The 19,957-nt window shown below is 54.6% G+C and overlaps 11 protein-coding genes across 11 annotated transcripts; 6 read left to right on the forward strand and 5 right to left on the reverse strand.

The window, feature by feature from the left end:
- The first annotated feature begins 3,405 nt into the window (after positions 1-3,405).
- BO66DRAFT_14051 (uncharacterized protein) lies at positions 3,406-4,302 on the forward strand. Its single transcript, XM_025642054.1, has 2 exons — positions 3,406-4,115; positions 4,228-4,302. The coding sequence occupies exon 1, from the start codon at positions 3,446-3,448 to the stop codon at positions 3,857-3,859; it is 414 nt and encodes a 137-aa protein (XP_025509497.1). The 5' UTR covers positions 3,406-3,445; the 3' UTR covers positions 3,860-4,115; positions 4,228-4,302.
- Positions 4,303-4,380: 78 nt separating this feature from the next.
- On the forward strand, positions 4,381-5,386 carry BO66DRAFT_445766 (sulfotransferase family protein; the record flags this gene model as incomplete). The annotated part of the gene is made up of 2 exons (XM_025651659.1): positions 4,381-5,055; positions 5,147-5,386. 2 exons carry the CDS (start codon positions 4,381-4,383, stop codon positions 5,384-5,386), a joined length of 915 nt encoding a protein of 304 aa, XP_025509498.1.
- A 155-nt stretch (positions 5,387-5,541) lies between these two features.
- On the reverse strand, positions 5,542-6,767 carry BO66DRAFT_363751 (putative methyltransferase). The gene has a single exon (XM_025645129.1). It carries the CDS (start codon positions 6,457-6,459, stop codon positions 5,641-5,643), a length of 819 nt encoding a protein of 272 aa, XP_025509499.1. The 5' UTR covers positions 6,460-6,767; the 3' UTR covers positions 5,542-5,640.
- Positions 6,768-7,079: 312 nt separating this feature from the next.
- Positions 7,080-8,427, reverse strand: BO66DRAFT_467337 (glutathione S-transferase family protein). Its single transcript, XM_025652559.1, has 5 exons — positions 8,235-8,427; positions 8,151-8,173; positions 7,974-8,085; positions 7,697-7,880; positions 7,080-7,612 (listed from the first exon to the last, which is right to left on the reverse strand). Exons 1-5 carry the CDS (start codon positions 8,263-8,265, stop codon positions 7,219-7,221), a joined length of 744 nt encoding a protein of 247 aa, XP_025509500.1. The 5' UTR covers positions 8,266-8,427; the 3' UTR covers positions 7,080-7,218.
- Positions 8,428-8,654: 227 nt separating this feature from the next.
- On the forward strand, positions 8,655-9,391 carry BO66DRAFT_387512 (uncharacterized protein). The gene has a single exon (XM_025646322.1). The coding sequence runs from the start codon at positions 8,840-8,842 to the stop codon at positions 9,374-9,376; it is 537 nt and encodes a 178-aa protein (XP_025509501.1). The 5' UTR covers positions 8,655-8,839; the 3' UTR covers positions 9,377-9,391.
- A 105-nt stretch (positions 9,392-9,496) lies between these two features.
- BO66DRAFT_416885 (uncharacterized protein) lies at positions 9,497-11,524 on the reverse strand (the record flags this gene model as incomplete). The annotated part of the gene is made up of 4 exons (XM_025649631.1): positions 9,497-10,123; positions 10,184-10,555; positions 10,619-11,322; positions 11,401-11,524. The coding sequence occupies 4 exons, from the start codon at positions 11,522-11,524 to the stop codon at positions 9,497-9,499; spliced, it is 1,827 nt and encodes a 608-aa protein (XP_025509502.1).
- A 691-nt stretch (positions 11,525-12,215) lies between these two features.
- On the forward strand, positions 12,216-14,612 carry BO66DRAFT_387513 (acetolactate synthase). Its single transcript, XM_025646323.1, has 2 exons — positions 12,216-12,747; positions 12,814-14,612. Exons 1-2 carry the CDS (start codon positions 12,690-12,692, stop codon positions 14,556-14,558), a joined length of 1,803 nt encoding a protein of 600 aa, XP_025509503.1. The 5' UTR covers positions 12,216-12,689; the 3' UTR covers positions 14,559-14,612.
- Positions 14,613-14,664: 52 nt separating this feature from the next.
- BO66DRAFT_407469 (phytanoyl-CoA dioxygenase family protein) lies at positions 14,665-15,832 on the reverse strand (the record flags this gene model as incomplete). Its single annotated transcript, XM_025649060.1, has 4 exons — positions 14,665-14,703; positions 14,757-15,039; positions 15,072-15,532; positions 15,596-15,832. 4 exons carry the CDS (start codon positions 15,830-15,832, stop codon positions 14,665-14,667), a joined length of 1,020 nt encoding a protein of 339 aa, XP_025509504.1.
- A 320-nt stretch (positions 15,833-16,152) lies between these two features.
- Positions 16,153-17,044, forward strand: BO66DRAFT_387517 (uncharacterized protein). Its single transcript, XM_025646324.1, has one exon. It carries the CDS (start codon positions 16,324-16,326, stop codon positions 16,756-16,758), a length of 435 nt encoding a protein of 144 aa, XP_025509505.1. The 5' UTR covers positions 16,153-16,323; the 3' UTR covers positions 16,759-17,044.
- Positions 16,481-17,423, forward strand: BO66DRAFT_14107 (uncharacterized protein). The gene is made up of 3 exons (XM_025642055.1): positions 16,481-16,533; positions 16,591-17,046; positions 17,109-17,423. Exons 2-3 carry the CDS (start codon positions 16,793-16,795, stop codon positions 17,272-17,274), a joined length of 420 nt encoding a protein of 139 aa, XP_025509506.1. The 5' UTR covers positions 16,481-16,533; positions 16,591-16,792; the 3' UTR covers positions 17,275-17,423.
- A 265-nt stretch (positions 17,424-17,688) lies between these two features.
- BO66DRAFT_14119 (uncharacterized protein) lies at positions 17,689-19,871 on the reverse strand. The gene has a single exon (XM_025642056.1). The coding sequence runs from the start codon at positions 19,733-19,735 to the stop codon at positions 17,804-17,806; it is 1,932 nt and encodes a 643-aa protein (XP_025509507.1). The 5' UTR covers positions 19,736-19,871; the 3' UTR covers positions 17,689-17,803.
- Between the last annotated feature and the right edge of the window lie 86 nt (positions 19,872-19,957).

Below are 19,957 nucleotides of genomic sequence, written 5' to 3' on the forward strand. Positions count from 1 at the left end.
AATCAATGAAGAATGTTGGTATGCGTGACAGGTGAGGGAAAGGTGGAGAGAGGTAAGGGATGGAGGTTTGACAAGAAGGAAGGGATCTCCCAACCAGGGCAAGGACAGCAGCAGCAGGGTTTATGTATGTTTCGCGATGCTACAGAAATGCTCGAAATGCTCGAAATGCTCGAAATGCTTGCTAATGCCGAGAGAACATAAGACTTAGTCGGAAAGTGGTATAGGGCATGTGTCGCGAGCCGCCAAGGGGGCCAAGAGGGCCAAGAGGGTTTAGAGGGGGACGACTGGGGCCATTCACACCCTTTCAACACCAATAAGATCTTTTGGGGCCCCGCGAAAAAAAAGCTCAGTTCGGGGTTCACGGCGCCATTGACGTCAGGGATTCAAACGCGACGCTACGCTGGTTGCGACTGTGCCGCTTGGCACTCGTCTGTGGTTCAGGGCACTGACTGCTCCCGGAAAGAGTAAGATTGCCGACCTTCAGGCTCTCTCTCCAGGTCACGGTTATTGATGAAATGAACTTCATGGGTGATTGATGATTGAGTTCCTATTCCCTGCTGATGCGGGGAGGGGAATGTGGAACATTGTTAACCGATCCAGTCATCCATCAGTCAATCAAGATCGAGTTATCTCTCACCAGCAGGGATGACAGCAGTCATCTCCCACATGGCCACGCCTCCCCTCCTTTCCTTCTCTCCCTCCCTCGCTCCCTCTCTCCATGCGGGGAGATAGCACATGGAGGGAGGGTCGGATTAAACCGGCGTGAGTGGTGGGAAACAGACCACTTGGCCAAGGGACTGAGGATCCACCCCATATGCACCAAGTGAGGATCTTCCCCTCTCTTTGCCCTAACGGGAACCCATTCCCTTCCCCTCCCCCCCATCCTCTGCCATCTCCGTGCTCACCATGTCGAGTCAGTCCATTCAACGACGGTAAAATTCCGAGCGATAATTTCGTGGGCCAAGAAATGCCACTGCCCCGGCCGAGATTACTCGAGTACAATCCTTCGATTCGTTTCAGTTACCGTTCTTGCTTCGTGCTGGCGCTGTTTTAACCGCCGAAACCCGGGTTGCCGCGCCGGGAAGCTAAAGCTTCCTGGCTGACGCCCCGGAAGCCGTCGATCCCAATCACATGAAACCTGAACAGCCAAGCCGGGGAAGGGTAGGTACAGTAAGCAAGCATGAGGACAGTTGCGAGTGAGTTGAGCTGGAGAAAAGAAATGGTAACACCAACTAGTAAGTATAACTAGTAACTAGTAGCATTTACTCATCAAGTGCAGTGAGCAGTAACACCAGCCAGAAAGGGTCCAGTGGGCAAGCAAGGGACTTCGGTAGCTACCATAGGTATTAGCCGAGATCGAGAAAATTCTGAGCAACCCTACAGATGGGGACTTGATGGGAGGGGGGGGGGGGAGAGAGTCGGATGGGGGACCAACAAAATAGGGCAGTCGGTTTATTAGGCATCCGTTGTTGGCGGACCCCATACCCCATACCGACATTTTTGCGGGTCCGGGGGGACTTTTGGGTGAGGGACGGACGGAGAGGTCCGACCTTTCTTTCCCCTCACTATTCTTTTTCCTTTGCATCTGACTCGGAATTCCCACCCTCCCACTCCCTTCACAGTGAGGCTGCAACTAAAAGCCGACAACACCGCCGTGACCGCCGCCCGTATCTCCCACCCTCAGCTCCTCCCCTCATTTTACCGTGTTAACCCTCGAGATACCTGCCGCAACCGAGTTTCCCCTCTACACTGGAACCTATGTTTATTCGTGGGAATCTCCTCCAAAAGTGGGTTTTCTTACTAAAAAGTGGATCGGCGTAGTATTTGGTCAGAATGGGTTAGCGTGGGGTGGCCTGAAAAGAGAAAACTCTGCGCCCGAAAAAAGGGCAAGAAAGGCAGAGGAAAAAGAGGATAAGCCAATGAAATGCCTTCCAGCAGGTACTGCTAAGGTACGGTCGTATTACCAATAATCAGCCTGGAGCACATGCCCTAACCCGGTAGTCGTCCAGGTGCGAAAAGCACGTGTGTTTCGGAGTTACTTTGTCCACCAACCCATGAATCCGGGATAGCTTCAATTCAAATCCAGGTAACAGTCGATCTCTCTCCTGTTCTGACTCCAGTTTCCCACCGTTCATGTATGTGTAGCTGCACGCCAGAAACGTGCGCCAAGAGGTTGGTCCCGATCGCGAAGAGCACCGAGAGAGAAGAAGAGAGCAGGGCAGGGGCGATGAGCCGCACCGTGGTCCTCGCTTCAGCCTTCAAGCCACTGCCGTTCCGTCTGAGACTCCACTAAATCTTACTCTCTGACCGCCTGCTGGGCCTGCTGGGCCTGCTGGGCCTGCTGGGCCACTTGCTAGTTTGGTGCATGACTAATGGCTGAGACTTGGCACGTCCGCTGACTCAGCTGACTCACCTCTCTCGCAAATGGCTGCTCCTCCGATACTGCACGGAATATCCTCGGCAGGATCAGGTCCGATACCTTTCTTCCGTGTTGGCAAATTTACTTTCATCCAAAGACAGTGAGACTGAGACCGCGAAATTGTACTCCGCACTACACAGTACATAGTTACTGAGTCCTCAGTGCAGGTGCAGGTGCACAAGGGCGGTGTGAGCACCCGCGGTGCGGGTGGGGTGGATCTCAATCTCACAAGATCATCCATCCATCGGCCATCCCATCCTAACGGTTACCTTCCGCAAGCAGTAACATCCCCGACAGGAACCCAACCATCGAAAGCACTCTGCTCCGATGGAACACGCCGTGCACAACTAGTTGTAGCACTAGTTTCGCAAGCGCATCGACCCTCAACCGAACCGCAACCCATGACGTACGCTTCAAACGTATACACAATCTATCCACGTACGTGCTTGGGTCTATAACGCCCTCGTCGCTACCAAGCTCCATCGCGGCTGGGCGGGTATCCAAGCGCGGTGGTATGATCCTGGAGGTCCCCGTCGGCAAACCTTGATTGGATCAAGGCACGGTAGCACACAAACCAAGCAGCGAGTCTCGAGCTTCGGGATACAATAGACTTTTGTCAAAGAATAGGAGCAAAAAAAAAAAAAGGCAGACGTCAGCGGTGGGATGGCAACCCGTCGGGAGAGAAACCGCGTTGCTGGGCTGACGCACCAAAAATTTATATCACTATCGCGCTGCCGCGATTTGTGCGTATCGCGCGCTCTCCGGCTGAAGTAAAATAGAGTTTTTAGATGTTGGCTCTTGTGAACTATATCTACGCCACTGATTGTATGGTCGCAGATCAAGGAGCAGGATACACTGTTGCCGACACCAGAGGATTGGGCGCAAAGGCGAGCTGGTGCTCGGCAGAGCGACGGGTCCAGCACATACAAAGCAGAGTGACGAGTGCGGCGGTTGCGCATCAGCGCGGGCCGTTCACGGGTGGTGTATTCCCTGCTGCTGGGTGCTTGGCAGGGACGTCATTTTTCGATGTCGAAGATCGGATTTCAAAGCAAAGCCGACTTAGATGGGCTGTGGAGGTATGTGCGTGGTGTACGAACTACTGTGGTCTGTATATGGGCACTTTGGTTGTTGATGCCATGTGAAGATGATTTGGTTGCAGGTCTGGTTGACAGGTGTTTCACACCGCCTTGTTTCTTTGGCATTTATCTGCCGGCAGAAGCATTTGATTATCAGGCGGTAAAGACCTTCCGACCACTAGAACCTCATATGGAGAACTGTACACACCCTACGGGTAGCCAGCCAGCCAAGGATGTATGTTTGTTGACACCCGCGACTGCGTTGCTGATGTCTCTTCCACAGCGCCAGTCAATTGACCGATCTACTCACAACCCTGAGAGAACGCGAAACCCTCCTTCGGACTGGGGAACAAGAGTCAAATAACTACATTCTCCAGTCCAGCCTCAGTTTCACTGCTCTCTCCAGCCAGGATGATCCGGGCTATCCCCAGAACTGTTGCCTGAACGGGCCATCCGACGCCCGAGAATGACTTTAATCTGCCAGGCGATGTCAAGAGCCTTGCTCAAAACGAGCTGGATGTACTTGATCACTTTATTGTCGGTGTTGTCGAACCCTGAGACACGAACCAGCCAATCAAGCTTTATGCGGTCCGAGATGACCAGTGAGCACTACTGGGGAGGTTCGTTTCCACGGCTGAGACTTCGCGGTTGTAGTCAGCCACCATAACTTAGTATATAAGAATCAAACACATCGTTACACTGCTAATTCCAGGTTTCCTCCATTTCTTGAAGGTTCCAGAGTCATTTCTAAGCCATTGTTACACAAGCTCTCTTTCCGCCGCAATGGCAATTAGAACTTAATCAAGCCCCACGACCACCGTCATCACAACCTCCCCCCTCCTCCCCCACTCCCCTTCAGCCCTTACCCACAGAGCCACCCTCAAAATGAACCTCCTCATCAAGACCCTCTACAGCTATCCCCCCCCACCACCCCGCCACCGCACCCAACCCATCCGCATCCTATGCGTGGGGCTCCCCCGCTCCGGCACCGAAAGCCTCAGCCTCGCCCTGACCCAACTAGGCTACACGCCCTTCCACGGCTGGGACCTCGTCTTCGACACGGCCGCCCACCTCCAGGCGTGGGCGCAGCTCGCCGAGCGCAAATACGCGCCCTCGGCGACCACTCCGCGAGACGACCCGATCACGCGGGCGGACTTCGACGCCCTCCTCCCCGGCGACTGCGACGTGGTCCTCGACTCGGCCGCCGCCCTCTTCACGCCCGAGATCCTCCAGGCCTACCCGGACGCCAAGGTCATCCTCAACACGCGCCGCGACGTGGCCGCGTGGCAGCGCAGCGCCCGGCAGGCGTTCGTGACGGACGGCGCCGCGCACTGGGGTCTCTGGGTGTTGCATCTGTTCAGTGCGGAGGTGTTCTGGCTGTGGCGGCTGTATTATGCCGTTGGGTATCCGGGGTTGTTTGGGGCGAGGACGGTGGAGGAGGGGGTCGTGGGCAAGGGGAGACGGGTGTATCGCGAGCATGGGTGGTTGGTTAAGGGGTTGGTGCCTTCGGATAATTTGTTGGAGTGGAACGTTGAGGATGGGTGGGGGCCTTTGTGTGAGGTTTGTGCATCTTTCTTTCTTTCTTTCTTTGTCATGAGGGAATTTGGGTGTGCTTTGTGGTTGGGGTTGAGTTGATGCTGACGAGGTGTAGTTCTTGGAGAAGGAGGTCCCGCAGGAACCGTTTCCCCAGACAAATACCGGGGAAGGATTTCGGAATCGAGTGGAGAAGAGAGTCGGGCCCTGGCGGCGGACGGCGTTGGTGAATTTCGCCCTCACGGTCACTTCGGCCGGGGTGCTGGGGACGGCGGTGGTGTTCGGGGCGAGGAAGGGCGGCTGGTGGTGGCCTGCTGTTAGGGAGATTCCGGGGTGGATTGGGGCGCGATGGCTTTAAAGGAGTGGAATTGATAGGGTGGAAGTGTATACGGTCTGTGGAAAGAGGGCATATCTTCAATGATGGTTTTTGTTTCTACGATGCAGTGTATCTACAGTTTGTCGTCGGTGCAGCGTAGCGGGAGGGCGGGATTATAAGAATCATGCATTTTCGGTCATTAATGTAGTCAATCGTATTATGCTAAGCCCACGCTATGTATGTGTACAACAAAGAAACAAGCCCAAAAGTAATCTCACAAGCGAAACCACAACCACCTAATCAAACACCAACGCGCGCACCTCAATACTCTCCCGGGGCTTCGCATCGGCCGGGGAGCGGGGATGCACAAAGGCGGCATGGGGCACGCGGGCCACGGCGCCCGGCTGATTGTCGGAGCACTGCAGCAGGATGCGCTCGTCGTCGGCGACGTGCGACCAGTACAGCCAGTTCTGGGAGGGCTGGTACTGGACGCTCATGGTCTCGCCGGTGAAGGTGGGGTAGCGGCGCTGGACGGGGATGAGATCCGCGGGGTCGGTGGAGCTGCCGCTGGCGAAGGCGAGGGGCAGCGACTCGACCCGCCCGTTGATCGGCCGCCAGACGTTGATGATGCGGAACCGGCCCTGCGCCAGCTTCTCCGCCTCCGCCGGGTCCGCGATGCTCCGCCGCACGCGCGCCTCCGCCGCCGCCGCGGTCTGGTCCACGTGCGCGTACGTCACCGGCTGCCGCGAGGCGCTCGGGTCATGCTTGCGCACCGTGTGGTCGAAGATGACCACCCGTCGCGCGCCGGGGACGTGCTCGAGCAGCAACCGCTCGGTTTCCGGGTAGTAGATCTCGCGGATCGCCTCGTCCGAGTCGAATTGCGCGTAGCTCATGGCCGAGGCGACCCCCCGGAAGACTTGGAAGGCGTCCTTGGCGAGGGAGTACTCCTCCTCGTGGCCGCGGATGTCGGTCAGAGGGACCTGCTGGGTGGTCTGCGAGAAGTTCTGTTGCGGTTGGCCGGCTGGAGGCGGCTCCACGTAGACGAAGGGCGCGGAGCCGTCGGCGGGGGCGCGGTAGAAGTTGATCTCCGCCGTGACGTCGCCTTGTGCTGTCATTTTCAATGGCTTTTGTATAGAGTGTGTTTAGACCGAGTGTGCTTGAAACGAGTACGTTCGAATTGAGTGTGGTGCTGAGGGATGGATGAGATAGTTGGGTTGATGTGATGGGGTGGTATATAAAGACAGCCGGCAACGGGCGCGATGACGCCACCGGCATTGAGGATTAACCATCAATCGCCGAGCAATCCCCGGCACACAACATGTATGTGATCACATAATCATCAAGCTGTGAAGCGCGTAAGGAATAATTGCTGCATTCAGCTTACATACCGCACATAGCAGTTGTCTCAATCCTGGCATTCCTCCAATCATCGTATGTGGCGAGAAAGGGTTGGTAATCCAGAGGCTGACATATGCAGTGCCCGATTCCATTCGCCGACCTTCCGCATCACGCAATGGCGATTAATCAGCCGTCGAGATCCATGCATCTTATCAGATCCGGGATTTGAAGATCAGCCATGATGCTCAAGCTGGCTACTTTGATGTAGGGATGGTTGGTTTAATACAAAGTGCTACTTGACCACAGTCATGCAGTCGTATACGGATTTAGGATGCAAAGTATTCAATAAATCGACTCAGCTGAACCCAGCTCTCACAGGCCCTCCTCGGGCTTGTTCCTTGTCTTGAGCGAGGAACGATTTATCACTGAATGGAAGACATACATAAAGCATATACAATCTCAGAAAATAAGATTCACAATTCAAAGCCAGATATAGTATCCACTTCAACCTAATCGCACCAAACCCAACCCACCCTCTATTCCTTTCGCCCCTCCGCATTCCGCGCAATCAACTCCTCATACTCCCGAATATTGCTCACCCCCTTGGGCATCCCATTCGGCTGCAACCCCTGCTCATCCATCAGCCGATCCCGCCGCTCGACGCACGTCCGCCAGGCCGGCCGCGCCTCCATCCGCTGCTGCCACGCCTGCACATGGGGCCAGGCCGCCAGATCCTGCTCGGCCTCCGGGAGCAGGTAATTCAGCCGCCCGTTCCACGGCACGAACGCCAGGTCCGCGAACGTCAGCTTGTCCCCCACGAGCCAGGTCTTGTCCGCGAGGACCGTGTCCAGCACCCCCAGGATGCGGCGGACTTCGGAGACGTAGCGGTCGATCACGCTGGGGAGTTTTTCGGGGTGGAGGACGGTGAACCTTCACTTCTGTGTTAGTCTTTTTAGGTCTTGGGGGTACGAGAGGGATGGAAGGGTGGGTTGGGGGTCAGGGGAGAGGGCATACCACGCCGCCTGGCCGAAGTACGGGCCCTGTCCGCTCATCTGGAAATGGAGGTATTGGTTGCAGAGGTGGCGCTCCGCGAGGCTGGGGAAGCTGAGCTTGTGGTCGGTGTCGTAGACGTCGATCAGGTACTGGATGATGGCGCCCGATTCCCAGAGAGTCAGGTTTGTGTTGGGGTCGACGATTGCTGTTTTTGTGGTTAGTGGTGGCTTAGGGCTTGTGGTTGAGGATGTTTGGGGGGTGATAAGATAAGAGCCTAGGCGTGGGTGGGTGGGCTTACCTGGGGCGCGGCCGTTGGGGTTGAGGTTGATGAAAGGTGGGTTTTTCACATCGTCGAACTTGAAGGATTGGATCTCGTAGGGGACTTGAAGTTCTTCGAGGATGAGGACGACCTGGTAGATGGAGGAGGATGTCAATGCTTGATGGTGTTTGCGGGTCGGTGTTAGTGGTGGCTGACCTTCCAGGGGTTAGGACCGGGAGCTGGGATTAATGTTAGCTTCAGTGGGTGGGTGAGTGGGCAGTGTGTACAATAGAGACGTACGGGTCATCCAGACGGTGATGGGCTTGGTCATGGTGTATGCTTGAATGTTGAGGACAGTTGTGTGAGGAAATCTAGAAAGAGGACAGACGTGCGATGCGGACACGGCTTATATAGCTTTCCCTTGGCTCCAAGGGGTAGACACTTTGCTCAGCATAAGTTGCTGCTCCAAGAGGGCTCGAAGCTAAATTTCTGCCTATGACTATATCTAGAGACGATGACACTTGTAAAGTCATCTACAACATGAGGCTGAATTGAAATGCAGCCATAGCGAAGCCCAATTGGGCAAGGTCTGGCGAGTGGAGTTGTTTTCTACACGGCCAGGCCAGTCAAGTGCGGAGACACGGCGGGGCCTGGCGGGGCTGGCACTTAAAGGGAGCATAAGCGGGGTTCAACCCAACTTGTTGTCTCGGGGGTCAGATTCCATATCAGAACTAGAGGACTACCACGACATACTCGAGTGATCAATTGTGCTATACAAAGCCTGTGTCCTGAAAGCTTTGACTTTCAACGGCCTGCTAGCAGAAAGAAAGTTAAGAAGCCTAGATCGCGAATCAAAGAACAGCAACCCAGGCACCCTCTGCGCCATAACTAACACACACCACACAATGTCCCTCATTACCGATGACCTCCTCCTGAAACTGTGGGAGCTGGCCCAGACACAGCCATCTGACGAGCGAGCATCAGCAAAGCTCTGGACCCATCAGTGCAGCAAGCACTTCTTCCCAGAAAAGGACTGGGTCGTGTCGCACGGACCTCGTCGTCAGGACAGCAGTGGCCGTCGGGGCGTGGACTTTACCGTCGACTATATGCGCGAGGGGAACAGTCTCGCGGTGCTCGTGTTTCACGAGGCCGAAGCATCGGACAGAAGCCCTCAAACTGTCGAGGGAGCGGAGGCTCGAGCGTACGATGCTTGTGTGAGGTGTTTGGAGGCTCACCCCGACTGGGAATATGTGTACGCGTTCACGAAATTTGGGACCAGAGGTCGAGCATGGCGGTGCGGTCGCGGGGAACATCTTTTGACTGCTCTATTCGGGTCCCAGGGCTTGGGTGAGCCCGACCAGTACATTAAGGTGCATTACCCGGAGGTTCTGCGAATCAGTCAAGCTGTGCGAATGATGAGGGCTGCGTTACCAGATTTTTGAGGATATAGAAGGGTGGTGTAGCACTTCCTTGTATTCACACGCTCATCAACCTGATAGGAATCTGAAGAGTGTTTTGGAATAGTTGCAAGCGATTGTTGCATGGAGAGTCCGGTCCCCTCATCAATCATATATGGCGATCTGATCACCACCATAATAAAACCACCAAGCAATAGTGCCAGTTGGGGGCAACGCTCGCCAACCCTCCGTGCCAAAATCTACCCCAGGTTCCTGCGCACTACGAATGCTCTTGACACAATCTCGTCCATCAACAGCACCCGTTCCAACGTACGCAGGCATCAGGACTTCTTCACTGAAGCCGTACTCCCACCGCACCTGTCCGAGTGACTCGATATGTTCGTCGTTATATACAAGCAGTAGACCTGAAATTGGATGATGTGGTTGCTCCGGATCCCTGCAGACCTGCACTTTGATTAGCCCCTGGAGGGGTGCCTTGGTCATGAACCAATTTTGCTTTGACAGGCCTAGGCGGCCATCGAGATCTCTCGGAGGCTCCAGGCGAGGTCCCTCCGGCTGCGGATCCAGAGCCTTACCGCCCTCTTTGATCGAGTCACTGCACGTAACCCCGACTGCGGTGATGTGTACGCGAGTGGGGTCGAGTCCGTCGTGAAAGACACCAGTGATCGGGCCGTCGCTCTCCTTGACCAGCGGAACGCATTTGAATGGTTCTTCCATGAAGTGTGGAGTGGGAGGTGCGAAGGTAATGGTTCTTCCTAGAGAGGTTTGAAGCTGTGCGCGGTTGGGTTATCATTACGAGGTTAAAGAAAAGGGGGTTCAGGTGGGGCTCACCACTAAGCCAAACTCCCTGGCTCTAAGACAATATCTGCGCGTCCAAGCGGCTGTGATGGATTCTTGTTGGTTCAACGGAAAGTAGATCCAGACTTTCCGGCCCGTGCTGTCGCGCCAGTGCATCAGTTCGAGGAACTCTTTGAAACGAGTCGCTGTGTCCGAGAATCCGTGGAGACCCATCATCCCGTGGTCGGTGCAACAGGCCAGAAGACCTTTGACGTTGGCGTCGAATGCAACGTAGTCCAACCGAGGGTTCTTGCGGAGGCTATGCGCGTTCCACGGCTGGAATGCCGGGGGTACTGGGGTGCACCAAAGCCACTTGTCGGAGGATGAACCGTCGGAGACGAGTGCGATGTCCTTCACGAATAAACCCTGTGTATGACACATCAGCCCTGACGACAGCACTGGGCAGGGGTTTCCCAGAAACTCCCATACATTACACTCCACTTTGATGTTCACGGCAGGAGCCCGCGGCCGGAGGACCTTGTACCACGAAGAGCCGTCGGATTCTGGCACCGAGTCCTTGTCCATAAATTGGATCCCGCGCAAGCCGAACGCGTCCAGCGACAAGACAATCCTGTCCATCGCCACGGGGGTCTTGAGGTGGTGTACACGCGAAATAGCCATAGCCTCCAGCGGCGCGGTACTAAGCTGGGTCACGTACGAAATGCCTCGGCAGTGGATGCGCCGCATCCAAAAATCGTGCTGGAGCGTGAGCTGCTTCGGCTGGGGTGCACGGCGTTTCCACTCCTCCAGCAATCGACGGCCCTCGCCCAGAACGGTCAGATACCAGCACGGTGCTGTGAGCTCCGCGACCAGGATCTTGAGTTCCATCGGGAGCCGCATGAACAAGTCTAGTACGGAATCTGGCTGGGTCAATCTCCCTGTCGACGCTGTACGCAACCCCTCCAAGATTGATGAGATCTCTCCGCGTCTATCCCTCCGGACTTGATAGGCTGGCTTGATGGCAGACATGTACTTCATCATTTCGAGCTGCGTAGGCCTTTTCGCTGGCTCGTAGGTGTCTGCCAAAGTGTCGTAGCATCGTTTGTGGAACCAAAGCCCGGGATTCGGTGTGTACAAGCAGCTCTGGCACGAGACTGAACAATCTGGAGCAGTGCGCAGGATGTGATGTACATCTATGTGTTATATCATTAGAGAAGGGGAAAAAAAGAGCAAAACAGAGAACAGGAGTAGTGTCTAGGTGTGTACAGTACCAAGAAACTGCTCTCCGGCAGTTGGAGCTTGTCGACATAGCAAACATGCGGTTCTTCCAAGGTGAATGTTGGTAGTAGAGTCTCTGAGACCACGAAGACTCTGGGTCCGCGGATGATACTCCATCTGTGGAGATGTAGCCATGGACCTTTACTGCCGCAATACGGTGAATGGTAGTCGCAGTGGGAAATGTACAGAATGTCGATGGCACGAGAGCATGTATAAACAACAACGGAGTTAAGATCAACACAGAAGGCCGGCTTTCCGGAGTTAAGATAGTCACGTGACATAGCCAGGGGTTGGTGACTCACTCACTGCCTTCTATCGCCCTTGCAGAGTTTATTGACTACATTGTAGCAGATCATCATCTGGTGGATGTTGGTGACAGGAGCTGCAGTGAGATCTGTCAAAGGGAAAAGGATCAAAGCTTCTGGGGCTTGCTTACAGTGAAGTATGTGCAAGCATCAGTTGCAGACTAACAAGGAACAATCTATTCGCATGTACTGAGTTCAGGTCCCAGCAGCGAGATCTAGATCATCACGACAGACTACCAATTCCAATCCGGGGCCGATGTCGCAGCACACGAGAGTCATCTGAGTTCTTCCTACCTAGCAGTCAGAGTATTGATTCGGATCGATTGTTCAGTCGAGATGTGTAGTGTTAGAGGGTCTTGCAAAACTGGGCATGCCCGGATACTCAGTTCTAACGCACTAAACCTATTTTATTACATTGCAGCTGGGCAGGACTTCAGGATAGGGCATGCCCACTTCATTCTGCACTAGTAGTTTGCCCTTGGTATAAGATCTGGCCCAGAGTTAGCCAGGAACACAAAGTAACGTTAAGTGACTCATCGGCTCCTTCCCCGAACTGGATTGTGGTGCGACCCGCCTGTCAATCTAGATCCAGACAACTACTTATTGTCTTCTTTTTTGCACCGTTCGCTGCTTTTCCCTTACTACAACAGCCTCTCCACTCAACGTCCTCCAGCATCATCGGATTTCCGATCGACTTGGATCATGCATAGAGTTCGACATTTTTCTCGGGCTCCCAATGCCCTCTCCAGGGCTTCAACAAAACAGGCTGTCGCCAGCCACTTCGTTCCCATGAGAAATACACCCACTACCCGGGGGACAGCTTCGGCTGCGACACACTTGAAACACAAAGAGGTGGTACCGGAGAGGCAGATCTTGCCAGCAGCAGGCATCTCACGCCTGGCCATGGACAAATCGTGGGTGACTCTTGGATTGGCTCTGCCCCTTCCTTACCACTAAAACACAGCAGATTCATTGGAATGACCGGAGGCGAGATCTTCCACGAGATGATGCAGCGTCACGACGTCAAACATATCTGTATGTGCATATGCCCCAAACCCACCTGACTGAGGCCCTTACTGACAATTCGGTCGACGACTGCAGTTGGATACCCCGGTGGAGCCATCCTGCCTGTCTTCGACGCCATCTACAACTCGAAAAAGGTCGATTTCGTCCTTCCAAAACACGAACAAGGTGCCGGACACATGGCCGAAGGATATGCCCGAGCGTCCGGAAAACCGGGGATTGTGCTGGTGACCTCCGGCCCGGGGGCCACGAACGTTGTGACCCCGATGCAGGACGCGCTTTGTGACGGCACGCCCATGATTGTCTTCTGCGGGCAGGTTGCGACCTCGTTGATCGGCAGTGACGGGTTCCAGGAGGCGGATATGCTGGGCATCTCGCGCTCATGCACGAAATGGAACGTCATGGTGCGCCATGTCTCGGAACTGCCGCAGCGCATCAATGAGGCGTTTCAGATTGCGACAAGTGGGCGACCCGGTCCCGTGCTGGTTGATCTTCCCAAGGATGTCACGGCTGCGGTCCTAAGGAAGGCGATCCCGACCGCGTCGGCGCTGCCGGTCGTTCCTACTGTTGGTGACAGTGTCAAGGCGGTGCCCCAGAAATCAATCGCTCGGGTGGCCGAGTTGATCAACACTGCCAAAAGGCCCGTCATCTACGCGGGCCAAGGTGTGGTCAACTCGCCGGATGCTCCGCGATTGCTCAGAGAGCTTGCGGAAAAGTCCTCAATTCCGGTAACTACCACTCTGCAGGGACTCGGTGGGTTCGATGAACTGGATGAGAAGTCCCTGCATATGGTGGGAATGCACGGATCCGGGTACGCGAACATGGCGATGCAGGAAGCGGATCTAATCATCGCGCTGGGAGCTCGATTCGACGATCGGGTCACTATGAATATCAAGAAGTTCGCCCCCGCGGCACGAGCGGCGGCGGCGGCGGGCGTCGGAGGGATCGTGCATTTCGACATCCTGCCGAAGAATATCAACAAGGTTGTCCAAGCGACCGAGGCGGTTGTGGGCGATGTTGCCGAGAGCCTTGCGGCTGTGCTTCCCCAAGTTAAACAGAAGGATATGACCCATCCCGATCGTCGGTCGTGGTTTGGGAAGATTATGGAGTGGAAGAAGCACTGGCCGCTGAACGTGTACGATCGGTCGGGACGGTCGCATCTGATCCAACCTCAAGCAATGATCGAAGAACTCAGTAGATTGACTGCCGATCGCAAGCAGGAAACCATCATCACCACGGGAATTGGACAACATCAGATGTGGACGGCACAGCAGTTCCGCTGGCGGTATCCGCGCACGATGATTACTTCGGGCGGATTAGGGACGATGGGCTTTGGCTTGCCCGCTGCTATCGGAGCGAAGGTGGCGAGGCCCGATGCATTGGTCATCGACATCGATGGCGATGCCTCGTTCGGAATGACTTTGACTGAATTGAGTACCGCTGCGCAATTCAATATCGGGGTGAAGGTGATTGTGCTCAACAATGAGGAACAAGGCATGGTGACTCAGTGGCAGAACCTCTTCTATGAAGATAGATATGCCCACACGCATATCCGAAATCCGGACTTCATGAAACTGGCCAAGGCAATGCACGTCCAGCAACGGCGTGCTACCAAGCCGGAGGAAGTATGGAATGCCCTGAAATGGCTGATCAACACGGATGGTCCTGCTCTGCTGGAAGTTGTGACTGACAAAAAAGTCCCGGTGCTGCCGATGGTTCCTGCTGGATCAGGACTACATGAATTCATTGCATGGGATGCTGAAACGGACAAGAAGAGGAGAGCTTTGATGCGTGAGCGGACGTGCGGCCTTTATGGGGCATGAATATGCATCACTTGTAATTAGAACTTGATCAAAAGTATTGCGCCATTTTATTCCGCGGTACTCATGTGGTATCTGACTCTACAACCTTAAGACCTTGCCAGACATATTACAAACCATCGAGTGGTCTCCAGACTTTCATCCACCGCTTATCAACCATTAGCGAAGTTGTCGCACGTGGCAGGAAGAAAGGGAACTCACCTGATCGTACGCCTGATTCGCATCCACGAACCTCAAATCCGTGGCCAAACGAATCCTTCTCTCTGGATCCTTATTCTTGCAACTTGCATGCACTAGAAACGGATCATGAAAGATGACATCTCCGGCCTCATACTCCGTGATTAACCACCTCCGATCCTCTCCCTTGCCGTAGGAGACCGTATCGCGACTCAGAAAGCCGCCATCGTTCATGTTCTTATTGAACGCCGACACACGTTCCTCATCGGTCAAATCCCCCGCATTGCGACCGAACTCGGCCTCCGTCCTACGCCCAATATCCGTCGACTTCTCCAATACATCAGCCCGCCAGCCTCCAGCGAGACATCCCCGACCGGCACCCACGCCGTCAGACTGATGGGCGGACTAGCGCGAAGATACATCTGATCAAAGTGTACGGGGGTCAGCTCGCTGTCGGGCACAAAGGCGCGGAGCATCGTGCGCTGCAGCATGGTGATGTCCCGCCAGCCGGCGAACTTCCGGATGAAGGGGCGAAGTTCCTCGGTCGTGCAGAAGTCGAGGTAAAAGGGTGCCTCGTGGGCGCTGATCATCAATTCCAGGTATTGGTCGGACTCTGCGTCGTTCTGGAGACCGAAGAGTCGTCGGAGGTTTCCTGGGGGAAGGAACTTCCGGGTGTCCTTTTCGCTGAAGATGCCGTCCACGGGGTCTGAGCCGTCCTTGAGGAGGCTGGAGGGGGCCATATGGGAGAAGTAGCGGCGACGGCAGTCGAGGACTCTGTCTTTGGGGAGGAGAGCTTTGACCTGGCGAGGTAGATGGTGTTATTAGTGGTCTGTAGAACTTGGCTGGATTGGAGTCTGGCTCACAAACACGTATATGTCGCGTAGAAAACGGTCGCGTATGATCTCAACAGGAGTGTCTTTCGCTGTTGGTTGCAGGTAAGCAATCTGCTCAGGGATCATGGGGCCAAAGTTGGACTGGAGATTGAGGTTTCGGGGATCGGTAGGATAGTACTTGCCATAGTCATCGTTGAGCAGGACTTGGTTCTGTTCCTCGGCGGTCTGAGGTAAATGAACGAAGGTCTCGGTCAGATTTGTTGCCATTTTATGCAAACGCGACTAAACATATAACGACGAGTATAAGAGCAATCCAAAGGCAGGCAGGTCAATGGCTCCATGTCTGTGAGGTTGTAAGCCGATGGACTTTATAATGGCAGAGGAATTGTGAAGAAAGTGAAGAAGATGAGGGGAAGAGGGGAAGAGAGGAAGGAGGGAAGAGAGGAAGCAACCACAGCCGTCTATTGCCGTCTAGTGCCGCTCTTCCCCTCTCCTCTCTCGGTCACTCCACTCTCTTCTCGTCGTCTTCTTCGTCTTCTTCGTCTTCGTCTTCTTCTTCTTTTTCTTTTCCCTTCTCATGGCATATCAAACTTCCTGCCGAAAATGACGAAAAGTACTGGAGCTAGACTATATCGAGCATGCGTGCGCTGTCGACAGTGAAAGATTAAATGCGATCTGTTTGGCGATCCCAAACTCACTTCACAGTCTCCTTACCCAACCAATTAATCTAACATGGTGAAGGACATACGCCCCCGACTATGGCTACCTCCCCTGCTCCAAATGCACCTCCGATGGCCGGCCATCGATGTGTGATTGTCAAGTCAAGAAGAGGCGGTGACTACTCTCGCTTCCGGCGATCACCACAATTGCAGCAGCGAACCGATGCCCAGAACACGCGATTACGCGAACTTGAAGGAGGAGTGTCTGTGAACGACCAACCTGGCCAAACCTTTATGAACCAAACCGAGGTAAACCCATGTGGCGGGTTTCAAAATCCCCTGGAAGCACTCCTGATCCTGGCACAGACAGCAGCCAACGATCAGCCGGCTGCGCGAGTCGAGATGAAATCGACACGCGGTGAAATACATGCCATGGACAGAGACATCAGTCGCTTGCCATGTGGTGGAAGATTGAGACATCTGAGTTCCAGACAGCCGCACATTGTCGAAAAGGGGATTTGGTGCCTGGAGTAATGTCCTTCTACCATCCCATTTGCACTGTCTGCTTATGGTGCAGTCTGAGTATCTCCGTCTCTATGTCAACGCTTTCGCATTTCAAGCAGTCCTCTACCGTACCTCGAAGGAAGGTCCTACCTCGGCAAGTGCGAAGCCTGCTGCCTATTTTCCTTTCAGTGTAATGGCTAGCCCAGATGGCCGCCATGTATACATAGCCATCGAGGCTGCGAGGAATGTCTTGAAGTGCCTAATGAACCATTTGAATCCGACGAAGCATCTAAGATTCCTCCCCATCCGATATTACCTGTATGATTATCTTGCCAGCTAAGCGTCCCAGAACATAGGATAGAGTAGCTGACTATATCAAGATATCAAATTCATGCATCGGTCTTCCTCTTCAAGGCCTTGTCTGTTGGTGCCTTGGGAGCGGATGAGAGCCACGAATGCGCGATGATTGTCAAGGAATTATCACGATGCTCCAGATGGCAGCCACAGGACCAAAACATATCGCCTACCAACATGGGACCTCGTTAGCTCACTTGTGGTTTCAGGATCCTAACACAGCGGACAACGTACATGACACTCGAGCGGATAATGCACCTTTGGACCGGGGGGCTCAGCCACCTGACCCCTCTCTTTTTGATCCGCTGCAAGAGCCTGTGACGCACTCATTATTTCCAGAGTTCTTTGCAGGTGACGGAGAAACAACATACTTCACTAACCCAGGTTTATTGGAAAGCTCGGATGTTTTCTTCAGCACCCTTCCGGTTCTTGGCGGAGGCTTGTTAAACTACGAAGGTATTACCGATGGCACCCGCGAGGCAGGATTGTAATGTGTTATTTTTGGATGGGAATCAAGTCCCAACACTCTATCTTGCTCATTCTCGGACGGAATGCCGAGAGTCATCTTCCTATGCTAGCAGATTCGGATTATAGCAATAAGAGCAAGACCGGATCTCGGTTCCTACCAATCGGCCTTTTTCTGTGATCAACCCGAGCCTTATTAGCCGAGGAAATTAAAGCCGACTGGGCGCTCTCATCTATAGCCGTCACAACGAAATATCTATCTTAACTCCCTGATCACCTTCCAGAACAATAGTCTCCCAGCGTCAGCCTCCAAACTCTCACACAGACCAGTCGAATGGACTCCACGCAAACATGCCATTGCAGCAGCCCGATACCTGGCGCCCATCCTTGCCCCGATCTTGCGATCTGCCTCCTCAATCACTAAATTGGACCACCTCCGATGGTTGATGCCAGCATATTGCTGGGATGAGTGCATTACTTCCCGGTAAACCGGATGCGCCAAGGCGACGATTGGTTCCCATAAAGCAATTTCCATCAAAACCACACCCAGACCGTACGTGTCGTGGGTCTCCTGGTTACCGCGCTTCGCTTCCCCGTCGGTTACACAATCGGGATGGGCATACATTGCCATATCCCCAAGGCCAATGATGCGTGTCTCTTGCAAGCAACTGTCCGGAGCTCCACCCCCATGACCCATAGCTTGTGTAGGATGGACATCCGGCCAGCCACAGATGTATGGCTCAGTGATGTCATATCTTGCACTCTCCGTGTCAGAGAAGAACATGATGTTATGGCTGGAGATGCTTCCGTGAATCCGTCCGGCGCAGTGCAGCTGGTACAAACTCAGCGCCAACCTCTGGGCTAGACGGACACGGTCTCCAAGTTCCGGCACTGCGGGCGTCTGGGAGTTATGGGTGGTGACTAGTATATCATGCAGAGTGATCGGTGCGGTCGCAAGCAGAGGCGGCTGGTACACGAAGCCTATCACCGGATGGGAGTCCCCATTTGGTAGTCGGCCGGTGGCAAGCGTGTATCCTCTGCATTCCAGGACACGGAATTCGCTGTCGGCAACTGAGGTTTCGCGGAGAATCTCGACCAAGTGTTGTCGACGCTGTGCAACGCACTGGTCTGAGGTTGGGGGGTGACTGGGTCCAGTCGTAGCCAGCCGGGACTGCCATTCCACGAGGACATAGCCCTCTTGCTCGTTGGGATCTCTAGGGGTGTAAAGATATACAGATCGCACGGGTGGAGCATCTAACACCTTTCCCTGCGACGAGGTGGAGCCATGTGTTTCAATGTCCGGAAGGGGCGGTTCCGTGAAGCCTTGGAGACGGGACACCGGGATCTCGAAGGTTGATAGTGCCTTCATAGCCTGAGGATGAGCTGCCAAGCCTTGGGCTTCATCTTCTTCTACCTCGTGTCCCGCAGATGTTGGCGCTTTTGCACTCCCTCCTAGATCATAGACCTCCAATTCGGTCAGCTGGCGCAGGCGAACCATCCCAGCAGCCAGACTATTCCGCACTCCGAAGGAATTCTCATCCGCAACCACCAACCTAGGCTCCGAGGCAAGGATCTCGCCCGCAAGACCCCTCGCCAAGAAGTCCGCTTCGTCTGCCGGCAACAGCCGCTCCAGCCCCGTATTCAACGTCACCAGGTCGGTCAGAAACTCACGGACCGTTGTGCGCTCGACCCAAGACCCCGGCAAGGGCGCCTTATAGTCCATTGCCTTGCGGACCTGTCTGACAACCTTTGCCCGCTGCGCCGGATCAGCGAGCCTCTGATCAAGTGCACACTTTGCTTCTAGGACTCGAGCGTAAGGGTTTGCGGAATATCCATTCTCGAACCGCGACAGTGTCTGGTCTCGCACGGGCGGAGGTTTCTTGCGGATTTGCAGATGCCTGTCCAGCACCAGCAGCGTCTTTCCGAGCATGTCGAATGCCAGGCGCCGGACTTCGGGGATGGCGAATATGTTGTTGCTTGAGGGCAAGGGTGGGGATGGCGGCAGACCGAATCCGCGGGTTCGGCCCCACAGGCGTAACCGCAGCAGCTCCACCCGGAAGCGGGCCTTCAGGCCTACGGTCGTGTCCCCTGTGATTAGTGCCTCGGTGACGCAGTCGTATGCTGACAGGGTGGTGTGAACGATCGAGGAAAGAGAGGCAACGGTTACGGTGAGATTGTTGGGGTCCATGATGGTTCGCTTTTCGAGGTGGTGGGCATGATGTGCGTAGATGGGAAGTCAGTCACTGCTGGAGAAGATATTTAAGAGAAAAGCGAAGCGCATCAGCCAGCCACATGAGCATTTTTGGGCGCGTGAGAAGGGGGGGGGGGGAAGGAGGCATCTGGTGTGCATGATCGCACGTCAGTGGCGCCTGCTGCTGCGGCTTGTGCCACCGCCCGGTCTAGCCCTATG

Source organism: Aspergillus aculeatinus (genome assembly GCF_003184765.1).
Source record: "Aspergillus aculeatinus CBS 121060 unplaced genomic scaffold BO66scaffold_1, whole genome shotgun sequence".
Taxonomy (NCBI): domain Eukaryota; kingdom Fungi; phylum Ascomycota; class Eurotiomycetes; order Eurotiales; family Aspergillaceae; genus Aspergillus; species Aspergillus aculeatinus.